The 18,794-nt window shown below is 43.1% G+C and overlaps 1 protein-coding gene across 1 annotated transcript in view; it reads left to right on the top strand.

Moving 5' to 3' along the window:
* Positions 1 to 2,902: 2,902 nt before the first annotated feature.
* dnah6 (dynein, axonemal, heavy chain 6) overlaps positions 2,903 to 18,794 on the top strand; it is a gene marked incomplete at both ends in the record, with an annotated part of 372,041 nt that continues 356,149 nt past the window's right edge. The window contains 12 exon segments of the mRNA XM_084318285.1: positions 2,903 to 2,929; positions 3,621 to 3,904; positions 4,123 to 4,390; positions 4,742 to 4,876; positions 4,966 to 5,077; positions 6,247 to 6,443; positions 7,528 to 7,635; positions 8,970 to 9,090; positions 13,086 to 13,237; positions 15,515 to 15,667; positions 16,585 to 16,836; positions 17,994 to 18,122. Coding sequence (XP_084174411.1) covers positions 2,903 to 2,929; positions 3,621 to 3,904; positions 4,123 to 4,390; positions 4,742 to 4,876; positions 4,966 to 5,077; positions 6,247 to 6,443; positions 7,528 to 7,635; positions 8,970 to 9,090; positions 13,086 to 13,237; positions 15,515 to 15,667; positions 16,585 to 16,836; positions 17,994 to 18,122 — 1,938 coding nt within the window.

Below are 18,794 nucleotides of genomic sequence, written 5' to 3'. Positions count from 1 at the left end.
CTAATGTACACGTAGTACACATTTCCAGCAATCCTTGGTCAACAATTTTGCCACTAGATACTTGTATATTGGATCGGACCACGACTGTCCCTTCACTCATACATTTGAATGGAATTCAACATTTCTATCTGAAGTCATGGGATTATTTAGCTTGACAGCCACACTCCACACACAAACTATACTACACTATTTATCCACAGCCCCCAGGTCCTGAGCCCTATCCATAATGAAGAAAGTGCTGCCCAAGTCCTCCACATCTGAAATGAGTTCCCCTCCTCAGCAGCCGGGCTGTAAAGGTAAGACAGGTGTGGGCAAAGGTAATGCAGAGATCATCCAAAACGAATGGTGATAGATTCACTAGTCACACTTTAATATGTGGTAGGTGGTCAAACAAACAACACAGGTAAACTGACATTTTGTCAATTCAGTCATCATGGTGGTGATCAAGATATTATGACTAATCCTCCTCTCCAGGAACAGAGTCGCTGGACCAGCATGACTCTACCATCCTACCAAAGCTGCCCGCCCATGTCATCAGCAAACAGGTCAGAATGAGACGGACCTCTGAGTAGAGAATCACCACCATGTTACCGTCTCTGTGGATTCAGTCTAGTCATAGGCAAACATGATTTTGGATCAGATATTACTCTAGTTAAAGTAATTTAATGATTTAATCAGAGCATATTTTCTGAAAATCCACCTAAAATACATACCTAAGTAAATGGAATATTGCTCCACTTCTACAAGGTTAATTTGCATATTCTTAACATCTATGGAGACCTCAGTGAATGTATTCCCAGTGTCAGAAATATTGTGTCTATTACTAGGCTTGCATAAATTGTGATGAAACAAAGGAGAATATGAATTATGATTTTTCTTTGCATCTTTGACAGTGAATAACACCATGCTAATAATGACCAAACATTAAAAACGGCCACTGATCTCATTCAGTACCTTCTTGAGATCATGTGTACAAAAAAATCTAAGGAAATGAATAAAGGGAAGATGATTAAACAGAAGGTTCTGTAGATAGTGGTAGACTGACGCTTAGTCCGCTGCGCTACCCAGCCGCTACTTTAACCTATTCCTAAACTAACGTATTGATGATAATATACATTATACATGCTGTTGTGACATGGTTATGATGTTTATACTTGAATACATTTGAAAATAAAATCGCTACAATTATAGAACAGTCTGGAGATATTGATTTATGACCAGATGTCATTTTGGGACCGGTACCGGTCCCGTCGGGTGGAAGAGGTACCTAATGAAATGCCTATTCTTTGCATCCCCCTTCCAACTCTAGCCTTTATGGAAGAAGTACCAGGACCAGAGGCAGGCCAACCCTGTCCGCAAAAGAGCCGGTGAGAGCCTGTTCCTCCCAGGCTGGAATCCCTCCACATCTCAAATGAGTTCCCCTCTTCAGCAGCTGGGCTGTAAAGGTAAGACAGGTATGGACAAAGGTAATCCAGAGATCATCCAAAACGAATGGTGATAGACTCATTAGACACACTTTAATATGGTAGGTGGTCAAACAACACAGGTACACTGACACTTTGCCTATTCAGTCATCATGGTGGTGATCAAGATATTATGACTAATCCTCCTCTCCAGGAACAGAGTGGCTGGACCAGCATGACTCTACCATCCTACCAAAGCTGCCCGCCCATGTCATCAGCAAACAGGTCAGAATGAGACAGACCTCTGAGTAGAGAATCACCACCATGTTACCGTCTCTGTGGATTCAGTCTAGTCATAGGCAAACATGATTTTGAATCAGATATTACTCTAGTTAAAGTCATTTAATGATTGCATTTAATTGAATTGAATTGAATTTAATGGAATTGAATTGAATTGAAAATGAACCTTTAACCTAATGAAACTGCCTATCCTCTTTGCATCAGCCTTCCACCTCTAGCCTTTATGGAAGAAGTACCAGGACCAGAGTCAGGCCAACCCTGTCCGCACAAGAGCCCTGGTTTCCTCTTGTCAGACATATTGGCCTGACAGGCTCCCTGACCTTTTACCACAGCTGCCGGCCCATGTCAAAGCTAAACGGGTCAGACAGATCGCTCTGGGACCAATTTAAAAGCTTGAATAAATGAGTAGCACAGCAGCTTTTTCAAAGCACTCATTGCATTAAAGTCCTCTGTATTTCACTGTTAACCATGCTTCAGTGGATCAAGACATTTTTTAGTTTAATTGGAGCATAACATTTCATTGACAGCAGTGGTGAATAAAGTACTTGAAAGCCATACTTGAGTAAAAGTAAAGATATCTTAATCACTTGAGTAAAAGTCTTAAATCAGCTCACATTAAAGGCATACGAGTTATACAAGTAGTTGCAGCCACTAGATGTCACTAGAGCACCAAATAATGTGTAGCGCACCACTGAGATATAGGAAAATGCTGTACCATCAAACTAGTTCAGATCCAAATTCAAACTAGGCATTGCAGATCAAATATGACTCAAGATCCAGCAATATCATCAAATTTACTACTACAAATATTGTCAGAAACATATTTTAGGTTAAACTTTAGGTAGAAAAATTCAAAGTTCACAAGCAAACAAGCCGCCTTCATATTTTTGTAAACAGGAGCAGAGAACCACGGTCTTCCCACTTGCAGCACGTTTATCCAATCTGGCACATTCCACATGGGGAAATGGCAAGTAGGGAGGGGATACATGCCCAAAGGTTGACGTCCAGAAACGTCCTGAGCACAGATAATAATAAAATACAGGCAGAGGGAAGGGTTTCTTTAGATAAAGACACCACCACACACCTCTAGTGGGTCATAAGTGATGATTGAGAGGGGTTTGTACAAGTCTACATTTCTCCTCTCTCTCTCTTCTTCCTTCCTCCCTCCATCTCTCTCCTCTTGCTCACCATTATCAACAATGGAGGAGACGGCTGTGTTCATTGTGGTTTTTCCAGGGACTGAAGAATAGTCGCAATTGCAAATATCTGTGTGGTCTCTCAACTTGTCTTTCTCAACTTGTTCGACCGGATAAGTTGATCCCAAGGGGATCAATAAAGGAATATCTTATCTTATCTGAATCCAACATCATGACGAGACAATTGACCTATCAAACACAGTTTGTCAGAGGAAAGCAACAGTTGTGATTGGAGGATCAAGAAAAAAGGACAACGATGGTGATAGGTCCATTATATTCCGATTTTAGCAATGGTGGTGTCCAGTGTTACTGTAGTAAAGTAAACTATAATTTGTTTCTTTTTAATGTAGTGAAGTCGAAATAAATAAAAACTCAAGTATAGATACTCAGTCAGAAGCGGAAAGTGCCGGTTAGCCTTCGGGAGAGGTGTTAGTTGGACAAGGCCTAGGCTAACCGGCACTGTCCGCTTCCATTCATTGTGCTACGCTAGGCTAACATGCAGCCAGATAGCTTTCTACTGAACGCACAGAGAGGAAACTGGTATCTATCTTCTTGTCTCTCTATGGAGAAGACAATACGCTAATTTCCCAAAATGTTGGCGTGTTCCTTTAAATATAGAAAGAAAGTACTTTTACTTTGTTACTTTACACCACAGATTGACGTGCTACAGGAGGGAATCTTTTCCTGCCATAACTAACTAGCTACGTCTTCCCACCTGCAGGATCAGTTGACCCAGAGCTTGGTGCCATCTCCCTGTCCCCCCAAACAACCGCGTTACTCCAAGAAGAGCACGTGCTTCTCCTCCTCCTCATCCCTGGGTGAGAGATCCCTCAACCCGTCCAATAAACCGTTGCACTTCAGTTGTGTGGAGCAAGTGATCGCTGCCAAGATCAGCAGCCCGCCGGACATCTCTAGAACCATCCGGAACAATCCTCACCTGGGCTACTTCTACATGATCTCGGCGGTGCCTAAGTCCTCTATTGAATACAACCCCTACAACCTCAGGTAAGATTCTTAGATAAAAGCTTCTTTTTTGAACGTTATTTATTTATTTAAATAAATACAAATATGCCTGGTGAAGCTTGCTTCATGACTGTATTTGTGTGTGTGTGTGTTATTATTATTTCTTGTCTGCATTGCATCTGCATTGTATTCTCTCACACGCATTGTTGTACAGAACTCTTTGGAATAAAAAAGGATGTGTGCATGCGTGCCCCCTCCAGGATCGTCATGCACAAGGACATTGGCAAGCAGGACTACCTCAGCATCAGCCAGGAAGGCGTGATGACGGTGTCGAGGAAGGGGAACGACATTGTGACTCTGGAGCGCTGGGACCAGGAGTACCGCCTCCACTGCAGAATCCTCCACATCCCCTTCTTTGCCCTCTACAGGAAGTGGAAAGCCTTCCACGTCTGGCACACCAACGTGTGCTCCAAGAAGATCAACAAGGCCAGGAAGTCCCTGCAGGAGAAGTTGTTTATTGTTAATGAGGTGTGTGTGTGTGTGTGTGTGCGTGTGCATGTGCGTGTGCGTGTGTGTGTGTGTGTTTTCATGTGGAAATGAACTGTCGTAAAACGCATAGTATTCCTGTGGTGTTTTCATTCACACTATAGAGATTTATCACGGAAATTATGTAGTGATGTATTGTATTCCTGTGTTTTTGCTATGCATGGACAATTGGGATAACTCATCCACTCACCCTCTATCTCTACAGTGAGGTGTGTGGAAAAAACAACACATTAATATTCTCTCTCTCTCTCTCTCTCTCTCTCTCTCTCTCTCTCTCTCTCTCTCTCTCTCTCTCTCTCTCTCTCTCTCTCTCTCTCTCTGTGTTTCCTATAGTCTCTATGTCCTGCACTGATAGACATCAGGAAGATGTGCCACGGGGTCAGTGACCTGAGTCTGTGTCGCATGGAGAAGAACCACACCTACACACTGCAGGGGTTCCAAGAGCTCCAGTACAAACAGCTGGAGGAGGTACAACCGCCGACCTTCACGTGTCACGTGTTCAGTAAGAGTGGCTTATTATGTGTTGGGTTTATCACTGGCTTGTTTATGTTTATCAGGTGAGCGCTCGTCTGCGGCAGTTCAGAGAGCTGGTGAAGGAGCTCACCATGGACGCCTGTCGCACGGCCATGCTGGAGGCTGGATACACACCTGATACACCACTTACCCTGGGTACACGCACACACACACACACACACACACACACACACACACACACACACACACACACACACACACACACACACACACACACACACACACATACACACAGTCACGCATTGGCACACAATAAAACAGTTTTTAGTGATCCATTGATAATAACTATATACTATGTATGTGTGTCTAGATGGAGCAGAGAAGATGAGTTGTGTTAAACAGGTCATCAAGACAAGTCTTTGTGCACGCCTCACCCGGTGGGTAATGCTATCTCACTCTCCTTTTCTCCCCACCCCTCTATCTCTCTCCCTCTCTTTCTTATTGAATATTACATTTCACTAAGTATGTTAAAAGTATAGTTCTGATTGTCATTTGTCAATAACTGGAAGTCCTTTTGAGTTAATCCAAAAAGCACTTGGCGTACCCTCTCTCCCTCTGTCTTTCTTGTGCTTTTTACTGTTTGCTATTCCAGTGGTTCCCAAAGTCGGGTGCGCGACCCAAAGGTGGGCCGCGAGCAGCCACGGGTGGGCCGCGAGATGATTTAAAAAATAATAAAAAAAAAAAAAAAAAAAAAAATTGTCAGGCCACTGAACTTAGAAGCAGGCCAGGACAGTGTTTCTAGTTGTATTCTAAAATTCTATTCTATCGGTCGCCTGGCAAAAAAAAAAAAAAAAAAAGCCAGACGATGTGCATTGGGCCGCGGCTCTCTGACGCCTTATTTTCTGGGTCCTGGCCTGAAAAGTTTGGGAACCCCTGTGCTATTCAACTGTTTGCTGTGCTTTTTTAAAATCCATCCCCTTTCTAGATGCAACCAGCAGCTCTATAGGTCACAAAATTGTCCCCACTCTCTAGTTGCCACAGGTTTTGCCCTAGGAGGCTGACATTGGGCATGCAGGTCATAAAGGGCTTATTGGCTGTAAGGGAGTTTATTGTGTGTGTGTGTGTGTGTGTGTGTGTGTGTGTGTGTGTGTGTGTGTGTGTGTGTGTGTGTGTGTGTGTGTGTGTGTGTGTGTGTGTGTGTGTGTGTGTGTGTGTGTGTGTGTGTGTGCGTGTGCGTGTGTGTGTGTGCGTGTGCGCGCAAGGGTTCATGACAATTGGCTAAAAGGGGGCGTGGCCTATTGCAAAATAGGTCGTAGCTATTGCAAATCTGTGCTTGTTGTTATAATAGTCACTAACACCCTCAGTCTCCCTCCCTAGCTTCATCCATCTGGTTGACTACCTGGTAATCAACACCATGCACATGCTGATGGTCAACTCGGTGGCCAGGCTCCTGGCTGCCCTCAAAGAGCAGGTAGGTGGCACGCCCAGCGACACTCTCATCCAGAGCTGGGGCCAGCCTGAGACCTCGCCAACACCCACAGAGGACGAGATGGATAATAAGGTATGATGGTTGTTATATATATTCCATTTAGCTACTTGTTACACTGTCTATTGTTACGCAATTTACTGTTACCTTGCACTCTGGTTAGATGCAACTTATATTCATTGTACTGTACTTGTGCTGTATGATGACAATACATTTGAATCCAATCTAATCTAAGGACAATACTCAGACAATACCCTGTGCCCAAAAAATGGGTTCAGTTCCATGCATAATATGAGAGAGAGAGAGAGAGAGAGAGAGAGAGAGAGAGAGAGAGAGAGAGAGGGGGGGGGGGTTCATCACCACATACTGTTAGTCACTCACACAGGCTTCACTCCGCCACATCTTTATTCACTGACTCTGAATCAGTTACTGTCATCTTCTGCTTGCGCTGTGGGGGATTTACTGACACCTCACCGTGTGGTGCTGCCAAAGCTAAGTAATAGTAACAGGGTAAAGACAAGACAGAAAAAATAAGAAAGCCAAAAGCTAAACTATCCTGCAGCTGTGATGGTGTCAGTAGAATGGGTCTAGCAAACCAATTAGAACTGTGGTTGGCATCATAATTCAAGTACTCGTGCCAGTATGTAGTGTGATCTCAATTTAGAATTGGACCGACGTGTGTGTGTGTGTGTGTGTGTGTGTGTGTGTGTGTGTGTGTGTGTGTGTGTGTGTGTGTGTGTGTGTGTGTGTGTGTGTGTGTGTGTGTGTGTGTGTGTGTGTGTGTGTGTGTGTGTGTGTGTGTGTGTGTGTGTGTGTGTGTGTGTGTGTGTGTGTGTGTGTGTGTGTGTGTGTGTGTGTGTGTGTGTGTGTGTGTGTGTGTGTGTGTGTGTGTGTGTGTGTGTGTGTGTGTCAGTCCGTGGCATCAGACAGCAGTTCAGAAAGCGCTCCTCTCCTGCCCATGTTCATCTCTGAGCTGATGCTGGATACCCATGCATTGACCTACCAACCATCCCAAGACAACTTCCAGGTTTGGGATTTCTCACCTTGCCCCATGATGTAACTTCTGCTAATATCTAATGTTGATGTATCTGTTATAAGTTGTGTGTGTGTGTGGGTGCGTGTGTGTGTGCGTGTGCACGCGCTTGGTTCGACCTGACAGGACACTATAGGCAAGATCATCAGATGCTTCCAGGAGACGGTGATGTCAGTGGACATGCTGGTGTCAGACTCCTACTTTGACTCATTCACCCAACCCAGGATCACCAGGGTACTCGGTCAACACCTCGCTATTCCACTGACGCTTGTGAAATCAGTCAGCAACAATGCCTAAAATGTATTGCAACTGCATTAAGTTAGGGTTGATCCAACAAGCGTGTGTGTGTGTGTGTGTGTGTGTGTGTGTGTGTGTGTGTGTGTGTGTGTGTGTGTGTGTGTGTGTGTGTGTGTGTGTGTGTGTGTGTGTGTGTGTGTGTGTGTGTGTGTGTGTGTGTGTGTGTGTGTGTGTGTGTGTGTGTGTGTGTGTGTGTGTGTGTGTGTGTGTGTGTGTGTGTGTGTGTGTGTGTGTGTGTGTGTGTGTGTGTGTGTGTGTGTGTGTGTGTGTGTGTGTGTGTGTGTGTGTGTGTGTGTGTGTGTGTGTGTGTGTGTGTGTGTGTGTGTGTGTGTGTGTGTGTGTGTGTGTGTGTGTGTGTGTGTGTGTGTGTGTGTGTGTGTGTGTGTGTGTGTGTGTGTGTGTGTGTGTGTGTGTGTGTGTGTGTGTGTGTGTGTGTGTGTGTGTGTGTGTGTGTGTGTGTGTGTGTGTGTGTGTGTGTGTGTGTGTGTGTGTGTGTGTGTGTGTGTGTGTGTGTGTGTGTGTGTGTGTGTGTGTGTGTGTGTGTGTGTGTGTGTGTGTGTGTGTGTGTGTGTGTGTGTGTGTGTGTGTGTGTGTGTGTGTGTGTGTGTGTGTGTGTGTGTGTGTGTGTGTGTGTGTGTGTGTGTGTGTGTGTGTGTGTGTGTGTGTGTGTGTGTGTGTGTGTGTGTGTGTGTGTGTGTGTGTGTGTGTGTGTGTGTGTGTGTGTGTGTGTGTGTGTGTGTGTGTGTGTGTGTGTGTGTGTGTGTGTGTGTGTGTGTGTGTGTGTGTGTGTGTGTGTGTGTGTGTGTGTGTGTGTGTGTGTGTGTGTGTGTGTGTGTGTGTGTGTGTGTGTGTGTGTGTGTGTGTGTGTGTGTGTGTGTGTGTGTGTGTATATATATATATATATATATATACAGGTGCCAGAAAAGACGTGTGGAAAAGGTCCATGTCTTAAATCCATGCTGACGGATGACATGCACCTTCAGAGCATCATCCACAACACCAAGGTCAGCAGATATAAATGCCACATAACATGGCTATCATTGAGGGTCAAGACAGGTGGGTGGAGCTTGGGATTGGGTCAGTTGAATTTTGCGGCTTGCATTCCTGCAAGACGGCGTAGAAGCACCATGTTGTGACCACCTTATCCATAATCCACTGACACTAGAACATATTTTCGAAACCTTGCTGTAACTCTGGTAATCAATATATCTGGTTGTCACTATACTTTGTACGTACAGTAACAGGTTTCCTCTTTGTTTTTCTGCCTCCAGGATTCGCTTCACTTCGCCTTCAACTCGGCTAACGTGTACTCGCAAACGTTTGAGCACGTCCGCCTGTTCCACAGAGACAACGAGGGGCTGGATCTGGATGCTCTGGGACGACAGGATCACGGTACTGTAGTTGATGATGTCGTCATCATCATCTTCATCATCATCTTCATCATCATCATCGCCATCATTATCATGGCAGCTTTTCTAGAACTCAAAGTCACTTTAACCCTTTCACTACCACACTACCAACGGGTTAACCCTTTCACTGCGACAATACAGAATGTTAACCCTTTCACTACCACACTGCAGATGGCTAACCGTCTGTAGTGTGGTAGTGAAAGGGTTAATTACTCTCAGATTTATGAAAGCTCAGGTTGAGATAGCATTTTGTGTCGATCATGAATTGAGGAAGCCCTTGGCGATCTTTGAGGACTAAGGTGTGGGTTAGGAGTCGGGCGGATGCGTCCTGGACCAGTTGGAGTTATTGATGGAGCTACAGTATAGCGCTGGTTATTGATGGAGCTAATAGCGCTGGTTATTGATGGAGCTACAGTATAGCGCTGGAGAAAATGAAGGCAGTGTTTCAGCAGCAGGGTGGGTGAGAGAGGGACATATCTTTGCGATATTACAAAGGTGGTAGAAGGAACTAGGTTCATCAAAGATCATCATCTCTCCTGTTGCATGAGGAACAGGAGAGAGTTGTGCCATCAAAGGTGAGTGTGGGGTCATCGATTCTGCTGAGGGTGGAATTGGAGCCGATACGGATTTGTTCAGTTTTGTCATTGTTGAGTTTCAGGAAATGTTGTTGCATCCATACTTTTGCAGACAGGCAGGTCACTTTACGTTTATTTTAATCCCCATTAGCCTATTCTTCCTGGGGTCCATAACACGTAAAATACAGTTACAGGCTTTATACACTCACAACCATTCACATGGCATACAGACAATTAAAACAACAATACATACTCCTAATCAAATTCATAATACAATACAACAATACATACTCCTAATCAATTCATAATACAATACAACAATACCTACTCATAATCAATTCATAATACAATACAGCATAATATACAATTTAGCTTTTGCATACATTATCTATGTTCATATCAACCAATTATACAATCTTCTAATAATATATCCATATCAGACACATACATTTTCATTTACATATATCCCTATCTCCTTATCAGACACATACATTTTCATTTAAGTACATCTATTAGGGAATGTCAATTTCTTTGGTTGAAAATGTTGTTTTACCAATATTCTGAAACGACATTTACTATTTTTTAGGGGTGTAACGATACATTGATGCATCGATTCTAATGTGACGATTCAACTGCATAGATTTGAAAATGTTAGAATCGATTATAATCTAAAAAAAATATAGATCTTTTGGGGAATTAACTGAGAGAAAATGTATCGAATCGAATCGTGGTCAAATGAAGAGATTTCATGATGCATTGAATCGTTGCCTGACTAATCATAATCAAATTGAATCGTTGTGAGGTCGCATCGTTACACCCCTACTATTTTTCATTTATAGTTTATTTATACATTTAAAGACATTTCACAATGTACATTTAAACTGGCCTGACTCAGTTACAAACAGTTTTTCAGCAGGTTCCTGTTATGCAGCACATGAAACAATAATTTAAATACAAAACAAAATAGGCAGTTGCACTATACAATCATATAATCGTTGTGGACAGCAAGAACAAACATGCAGTCATAGCAGTATACAAATCAACAGTATCAACAATATTAAGACCTAGGAAAGAGTTGGATCAGTGAGTACAGATGTTTTCTAGCATCAGATGTTTGTAGGCAAGATATCATCCAATGTAATCAAAAAAGTCAACCAACGAACAAGATTCTTCTACCGGATCTCCTCTCTGGTAAACAAAAATACCCTGAAGACTAACAGGAGCACTCATTCAAGGGTACTACGACTATGCTTGCACCTCATGGTACCAAAGCACCTCAAAGGCACTAACAACAAGATTACAAACATCACAAAACAAACTGGTCAGACTACTGCTTGACCTTACTCCTAGAACCCACCTCACTCCTGCCCATTTTGACAACCTAGGATGGCTTAGAGTAGACGACAGAGTACAGCAACTTGCAATGGGCCTGGTCTACAAGATACACTACACCACTAGGGTACCTATGTACATGTCGAAATACTTCCCAAAGGTCAGTGAATACCATAACCACAACACCAGAGGGAGTTCCACAAATCATGTCCAACCCAGATTCGGCTCAAACAAGGGACTAAACACGTTTCGCAATTATGCTACCAATGCCATCAATGTGGAACGCCCTACCCACAGCCGTAAAAAAAATGTGAATCACTACCCACCGTCAAAACCGCTCTGAAAGAGCACCTACTGGAGGCTGCTATTTGAAACTGGCCCCCGTAAATGTCTGAACCCCCCTCCCACTCACCCACCCCCTCCTAATGTACAGTTCCCTCCCCCTCGTATGTATGTATTTACTGTTAGGATCTGTTTAACAGTACTGTATATCTGTATGTCATGTATGTCATACATGTCATGATTAGATTAGATGATTAGATTAGATTTTTATATCTGTATATCTGTATGTTGTGTATGTCATAAATGTCATTATGAATTGAAAATGGGGGACCCTGATGTAAACAAGACGAAAGTCTTTCTCTGGTCTGCATCCCCTTAACAATTGTGTGTATGGAGCTGTACTGTACCCATTCTGCAATCTGTTAATTCAAGTTATCAATCAATCAATCAATCAATCAAGCCTGTTTGAAGTGTGAGATGGAGGTTATTGCTCTGATGTGGAATGGGATTTCGTTCCAAATGTTCTAATGTATGTACGTGCTTACTGTCGTGTTACAGGCACTTTATTTTGCACTTTTAAAAAAACACATTTAATTTAGCCATTGATATTGCCTTGTCAAGCGCTGTAAGCTTTGTTTTTTGTTATGATACTACTGTAGGCTATAATGTAGATCAGTGGTTTTCAACCTTTTTCATGCCAAGGACCCCTAAATTGATACACATTTGGCCGCGGACCCCCAATTGAAAATATTTTGTGCCAGGGACACCCAGGAGCAAAGATATCAGTTAATTTTCGCTTTAAAATATATAAATATTCAAAGATGTGCAAATTTTTTCAAGGTTTTTCAAAAATAGCAGATCTTCAAGCTCATAGCGTGGCACTCGGTGCCGCGCTGCCGCTATGAGCTTGGTGAGCTTGCTAGAGCTTAAAAAATTGCCAAAGCTAAGTGGTTAAATGATTGTGACGCTATTAACAAATTTAGCTGGGGAACCCCTAGCACTCCCTCAAGGACCACTGGCTGAAAACCACTGCTGTAGATCACTGCCGGTACGTGCGCTGGGAGCGCACCGTTTAAGTTTGAAAGTTTGTGTGTCTGAAACGCTATGTGATACAGTACAGTTTACACAGCACAGTACATGTTCTGTAGCTACTATTGCACTAAATGGTAACACTTGAATACGTTATGCAAATATGCAACTTGTTTGTTGAAATGTTAATAAATGGGAGCTTCCTCAAACAGCCATCTCTTTCCCGACAATCCCCTCTGTGCACAAACCCTTACATATGGTAATTAAACATTAAAACACCTGCGGCTTATATATGTACACATCATTAAATTTAGCTGCTGCGGCTTATATTCAGGTGCGCCTTATAGTCCGAAAATTACAGTAATATATATATTTTTTTTTACAAGTCGATTATTAATTTCAATATAGAATATCCGTTGACAGTACAATTAGTTACTGCACACTACATCACCCCTGAGTGGAAGATGGAAAGCCAAACTCCCCCACTGTACCAAAAACCGTAAACCGAGATACGTACCGTACCGTGGTTTTTGTGTACCGTTACACCCCAATCTTTTATGAAAAAGTCCATTTGCTTTGTCTGACATGTCTGACATGTTAGCTCTCTTGGTATTGTATTTTAGCAGTGGTGGATATTCTCCAATATTGTATTTTCAGCCCCATTGTTTGATACCGGTCAATTGGTGCATCACTAGAGAAAGGGTGTGTATGGACCATCCTTTTTACCCAGAGGCTTGACACGTACCTTCCCCATCCGCAGACGTGTCGTTCTTTGAGGCCAGTCTACTGAAATACCACAGCGAACACAAAGAGGCCCTGGGCATCCCGCAGAGGAGACACCTGGGCCTCCTGCTAGTGGACACATCACAGCTGAGGAGCAAGCTCATACCCTCTCCCCTACGCTGTCTGGAGGTCAGGGGTCTCTCTATTTCTCTTTCACTCTCTCTCCTTCTATATCTATCTCCCGCTTTCTCCATCTCTCTCACTTTCGATCTCCCTCTCTCTTGCTCTCTCTTGTTCTCTTTCTCTCTCTCTCATGCTCTATCCCTCTCTTCCTCTCTCTTCTTCCTCTCTATCTCTCTCTCTCTCTTTCTCTCTCCCTCCCTCTCTCTCATTCCATGGCATCTATAGGGTGACACAATTGTCTTTACAGATATAATGTTACTAAGTATGTTAAAAGAAAATTAAGAAAACCTGTCTGATTTGTCAATAGTGTAGTGGTTACGTCATTTACATTTTTTCATGTTCCACCCTCTGTTCCACTTAATGTATTTCCCCATTGACCATTTATAAATTGGCTTGTTTTAGATAAATAAAGCATTAACGTTGGCATGGTGTACCTTTCTGTGCGTATTTATCCACAATCTATAGCTCAACATGAAAATATTCGCAATGGTAGCAAAATAACAACGTTTATGTTTTCGTTCGCTGGGAAACTACACTGCTATTTGGCGCTGCTGACTGACGTCACCACAGCGTAGCCTCACAGACTAGTCACAGACCTAGGATCAGATTTCCCTTACATTCGATAAGCTTAACAATTCGTACAATGGGAAAATAACTGACCCTGAATCTGTGGCTAGTATCTCTCTGGTGATCATATCCATTTATCAGATGAAGCCAAACACCATTTCTAAAAGCAACAACCACGTTATCATTATTTGTATTCACTGCATATTACATCACTAAATAATACTAATGTAAATCATTGTTTCGTTGTACATATTGTGTATAGTTTATAACGTTATTGTTTTTACGGCGGGCTCTACATGCCCCGATTTAAAATGGTTATCTCCTCTTTGTATACTTTTTAGAGAATATGCTATACAGCATTATATATATCGTTCTTATTTACTTTTGTCCTCACAGACAAAGTATTTTTTTTCTTTTTCTTTTTTTAAATTTCTCCTTATTTTCTCCTTATTTTCTATTTTTCTCCCATCCCAATTTCGTATCGCCAATTCTCCCCTTCAATTCTCACCTCCCCTGTCTTGACCGTTGCTAGACTATGCCTCCCACTGGTCGGCTGTAGTGAGGATAGAAGCCTTGCATCACGTGTCCCCTCCGGTACACGAGGAGGCAGCCTGTCGCATCTTTTCACCAGACAGCGCGGCCTCTCAGTGGCGAGGAGTAATGCGTGGGAGGCTCACGCTGCCCCCGATACTTCCTGTCTCTGCTGTACAGGCGTCACCCAACCAACCTGTAGGAGTCGCTGTCCACAACGTCCAATCCCCACCCATCGACTTTCCACCCGCTACCTCTGCCAATTGAGATAGTATGACGACTGGCCCAAGCCGCAGGCAATTCTGACTCGGGGAGTCGAGACCGGAGTCTCTTGCATTGGTGACGAGCGCAATCTCCGTTACGCCACCCAGCCGCCTAGACAAATTATTCTGCCAGGGAACTTATGGACACGACAGTAGTAATTATAAGGTTTTTGAGCTTGTAACGTTAGTTAGCTATCGTGGCATCAGCCGGCTGTGACGTGTAGCTAGCTAGCTTGCTAGCCGGCTGCCGGCATGATGCATGCAGTGCACAGGTCTGAGAAGAGGACCTGCACATTTTACTCGGTCCCGAAACACCTCTACATACCCCGATTTAAAATGGTTAACGACAGTAGACATTGCTAACGTCTAGTACGCTTAGCGAGGTAACGTTAACGTTAGCTAGCTAGCTAGCTTGCTGGCCGTGTCGTGGATCAGGCGACAGCACTGAACAGGCTGCCTAGTGAACAACAGGCTGCTTACTGGTAATTGTAGTTCTTTTTTTATGACAAATTAAAAACCTTATAACTATTTTTATTTCAACCAAAAATGCTTAAACAATAATGTTAGTGGTAGAACTCATTTTGTGCAAAAATGGAAAGCTTGCCAATGTTCATGCGGCAGAATTGTTACAATAGCCGATAATCCATTTTCCCAATGATGATTATACGGGTGGAACAACCAGTGACGTCAGACTACACCTCCCTATAACTGGGAGTCCTTTGAGTTAATTCAAAAAGCACTTGGCACCGGTGTTTCGGTTTTGGAAGATATTGGAAGAAGAAAAGCCAGTGGACGTCAAATTATTTGTTTGTTGCAAATCAGATACAAGCCTTTCTAAAGCCTTTCTAAAGCTTCCTGCCTTTTTTTAAGCTTGCATGTGAATATGAGCCCTAGCCACCTAGGTGTGTTCCTCTCTACGCAGGCCATCCATGACATGCTTCCTCTGCTGGCTAAGAGGAAGTTGGATGCCATCATTGCTGAGGTCCAGGATGCCAAGGCTAAACTGGGGGTCATCCCGTCCACCACCACTGAGTTTGTCAACTCCCTCACCTTCCTTGACGAGATACAGCAGAGGGTAAGGCACACATTTATACTATAGGCTGGGAGGTATACATAATATTACGGGTATACTGTCATGGATCCAAAGGTATGGGTTTTTCAGTATACCATAATTCAAGACATTTAGGAATTATAACATTATACATGTTTTTAATTTTTTTTAAGTTAGTCTAGAAATAGCTTCTTGGTTAAGTATTTTAAAGATGTGTGTATAAAAACTGGATTAAAGTACAATGTATACCTCTTTGAATGAAAAAGTACCATGAGTATTATCATCATCATTATTGTCATTCTCTTCTCTTCTCTTCTCTTCTCTTCTCTTCTCTTCTCTTCTCTTCTCTTCTCTTCTCTTCTCTTCTCTTCTCTTCTCTTCTCTTCTCTTCTCTTCTCTTCTCTTCTCTTCTCTTCTCTTCTCTTCTCCTCTACCCTCTCCTTTCCTTTCCTTTCCTTTCCTTTCCTTTCCTTTCCTTTCCTTTCCTTTCCTTTCCTTTCCTTTCCTTTCCTTTCCTTTCCTTTCCTTTCCTTTCCTTTCCTTTCCTTTCCTTTCCTTTCCTTTTCTTTCCTTTCCTTTCCTTTCCTTTCCTTTCCTTTCCTTTCCTTTCCTTTCCTTTCCGTTCCTTTCCTTTCCTTTCCTTTCCTTTCCTTTCCTTTCCTTTCCTTTCCTTTCCTTTCCTTTCCTTTCCTTTCCTTTCCTTTCCTTTCATTTCCTTTCCTTTCCTTTATTTTCCTTTCCTTTCCTTTATTTTCCTTTATTTTCCTTTCCTTTCCCCTCCTCATCTCTCCTCTCCTCTCCTCTCTTCTCCTCTCCTCTCCTCCTCTACCCTCTCCTCTTCCTCTTCTCTCCTCTCCTTTCCTTTCCTCCCCTCTCATCTCCTCTCCTCTCCTTTCCTTTCCTCTCCTCTCCTTTCCTCTCCTCTCCTCTGTCTCCTCCAGAGAGAGGTATGGGAGAAGCAGCAGGAGACGGTGTCTCAGATGTACAAGTTGATTGACATCTATTCAGTGGCCAGGCCCCCTGAGGACTATGCTGTGTTCGTCAAACTGAGCCCTGACATCAAGGCGGTGGACCAGGCTATCGACATTGCGGTGGATGAGAGGGACTCCAACATGAACAAGTTCGGCACTTGCCTGCAGAAAGACATCAAGCATCTGAATTGCGAGGTCAAGAAGGTCAAGCAGAGGGCAGAGGTACGGCAGAGGCTGTGTTAAAAACATTATAGGGGGACAAAATCCTTGTTGTTCTGCCACCATGGGACCCTATTCCAAAAAAAAAGTAGTGAACAGCTAGAGACAAATAATTTTTTGATCCCGTTTGTTGTGCCATGAATGATGAATTTGAGTTTAAAAGTGTAATTGTCAGCTAGCTAATGTTACGTTGACTACTGTACATATTTTCTCTAAAATAGGGTCCCACTGTGGTTAACGGAAGGGGAGGGACTTCGCCTCTCTATGGAATGGACTGTCAGGGACATTGATAATAGACCAAGTGGAGAGGGAAGGGTTTGAGATAGGTCAACTCTCCTTCTCTAATTGGTTCGGTTCATGTGTGGGTAGATTATCAAAATATATGAACAAACAATTAAATAAATATATGAAGAAGTTAATTAAGTTGAAGGTAGGTGTAAATGGGTAGAGGGCCATCGCAGATCCTCTATTGAGTGCAGCGAGGAAACCCCTGCTAGGCTCTTGATGATAGAATGAACCATAAAGGACCACAATTGCGTATAACAACACACTGTAGAATATCGTATCCAGCATATCAACGGAGAAAGTTGTGAATTGGGCAATTAAGTCTTGAAAAAAAATGATAATCATTTGTGGACTACTACTTTAGAGAGCATGTATGACCTACAGTCATGAATCCACCTCAACACATCAAGTACACAATCAACTTAAACAAAGAAAAAGAAAAACATGAAGTGAATATAAACATGATTTATATTCATGTTTAACATAAACAATCATTGATGTTATGAGGGCCCCCAAAAGGTAACCTAAGCAGGGTTCAATGTGCAAGTGAAGCGCTGCATAGCCTGTGTGACCTGTGTGGTCTTTTCAAAACAGATTCCCATTCCCAGTTCATATGCAAAGATATGGTGCAGGTTGAGTCAACTAGAGCAAGACACTATCATTCTCTTTTATGCTTTTTTTTGCTTTTGTATTTTTTGAACATGAATTAAATTCTGTATTTCAAACAGAAGCAGATTGACGTGTATCAATGTGATCCCCTTACTGTCGTGCGGATGGCTCTCTTCCAACATGACTTTTGTGTGTGTGTGTGTGTGTGTGTGTGTGTGTGTGTGTGTGTGTGTGGTTGTGTTGTGTGGACGGATGTCGTTGTGCAGGACCATCAGATTCTGGACATCAACACGGGCCGCTCCGATGTGCGCCGGCTGCTGGGAGAGATCCAGATTTCCGTGGATGAGCTACAGGACAAGGCCATCACCTACACCTCCTACCAGAAGCTCTTAAAGGTACTGCAGTACTGTAGTACACACCGGCGTGTCCCCTGTGTTCTATAGAAAACATTGAAATTATGGTATATGGGTAAAACAAGGTAACTCCTTAACTCTTTGGACGCCACTCACGAATAAAGTCGGGTTAACTCGCCAACGCTTGAGCGTCAAACCCGAGAAAAGTCAGGTTTTCTATCGTTATTTCTTTTATTCGATATTCCCATTCATAATCCATCGAGGGAGCCTGTGTTATCATTGGGAATGAGTCTGAGATGGCAAACGTCCAATACCGCCACCTGCCGCCTTGCGGCCGGTATTGCACATCCTTTGAAACTCTGGCTTGGGCTGTGTGTCAATCTAAAAAGTCCAGGCCGGGTTTTCCTTGTCGGGCAGGACAAGCGTTTATAACACATGGATTGAGGAGAATCAAGCACTCCCGGTTCATGTTCTTTGGTGCATTATGTTGGCAACACGATCGACATCAATACTTGGAATGGCGATCAGATAATTGGAATATTCTTTTTGGAGTACATCCTAGTCAAGGTACAATATGGGTTTAACACAGCTTTACGGTGGGGTCTGGAAGCTCGGAGTTGCTAATAAACAGTTTAAATCATTGTTACAAAACGAGTGGTACTCACAGAGCGAACGTTGACAAGATGGCGTCTTCTTCTTCTGCCGCTATTTGGC

This window comes from Notolepis coatsorum (assembly GCF_963971535.1).
Source record: "Notolepis coatsorum genome assembly, chromosome: 7".
NCBI classification, from domain to species: Eukaryota; Metazoa; Chordata; class Actinopteri; order Aulopiformes; family Paralepididae; genus Notolepis; species Notolepis coatsorum.
Note: the sequence above shows the minus strand (reverse complement) of the source record. Positions and strands in the feature narration are given on the sequence as shown.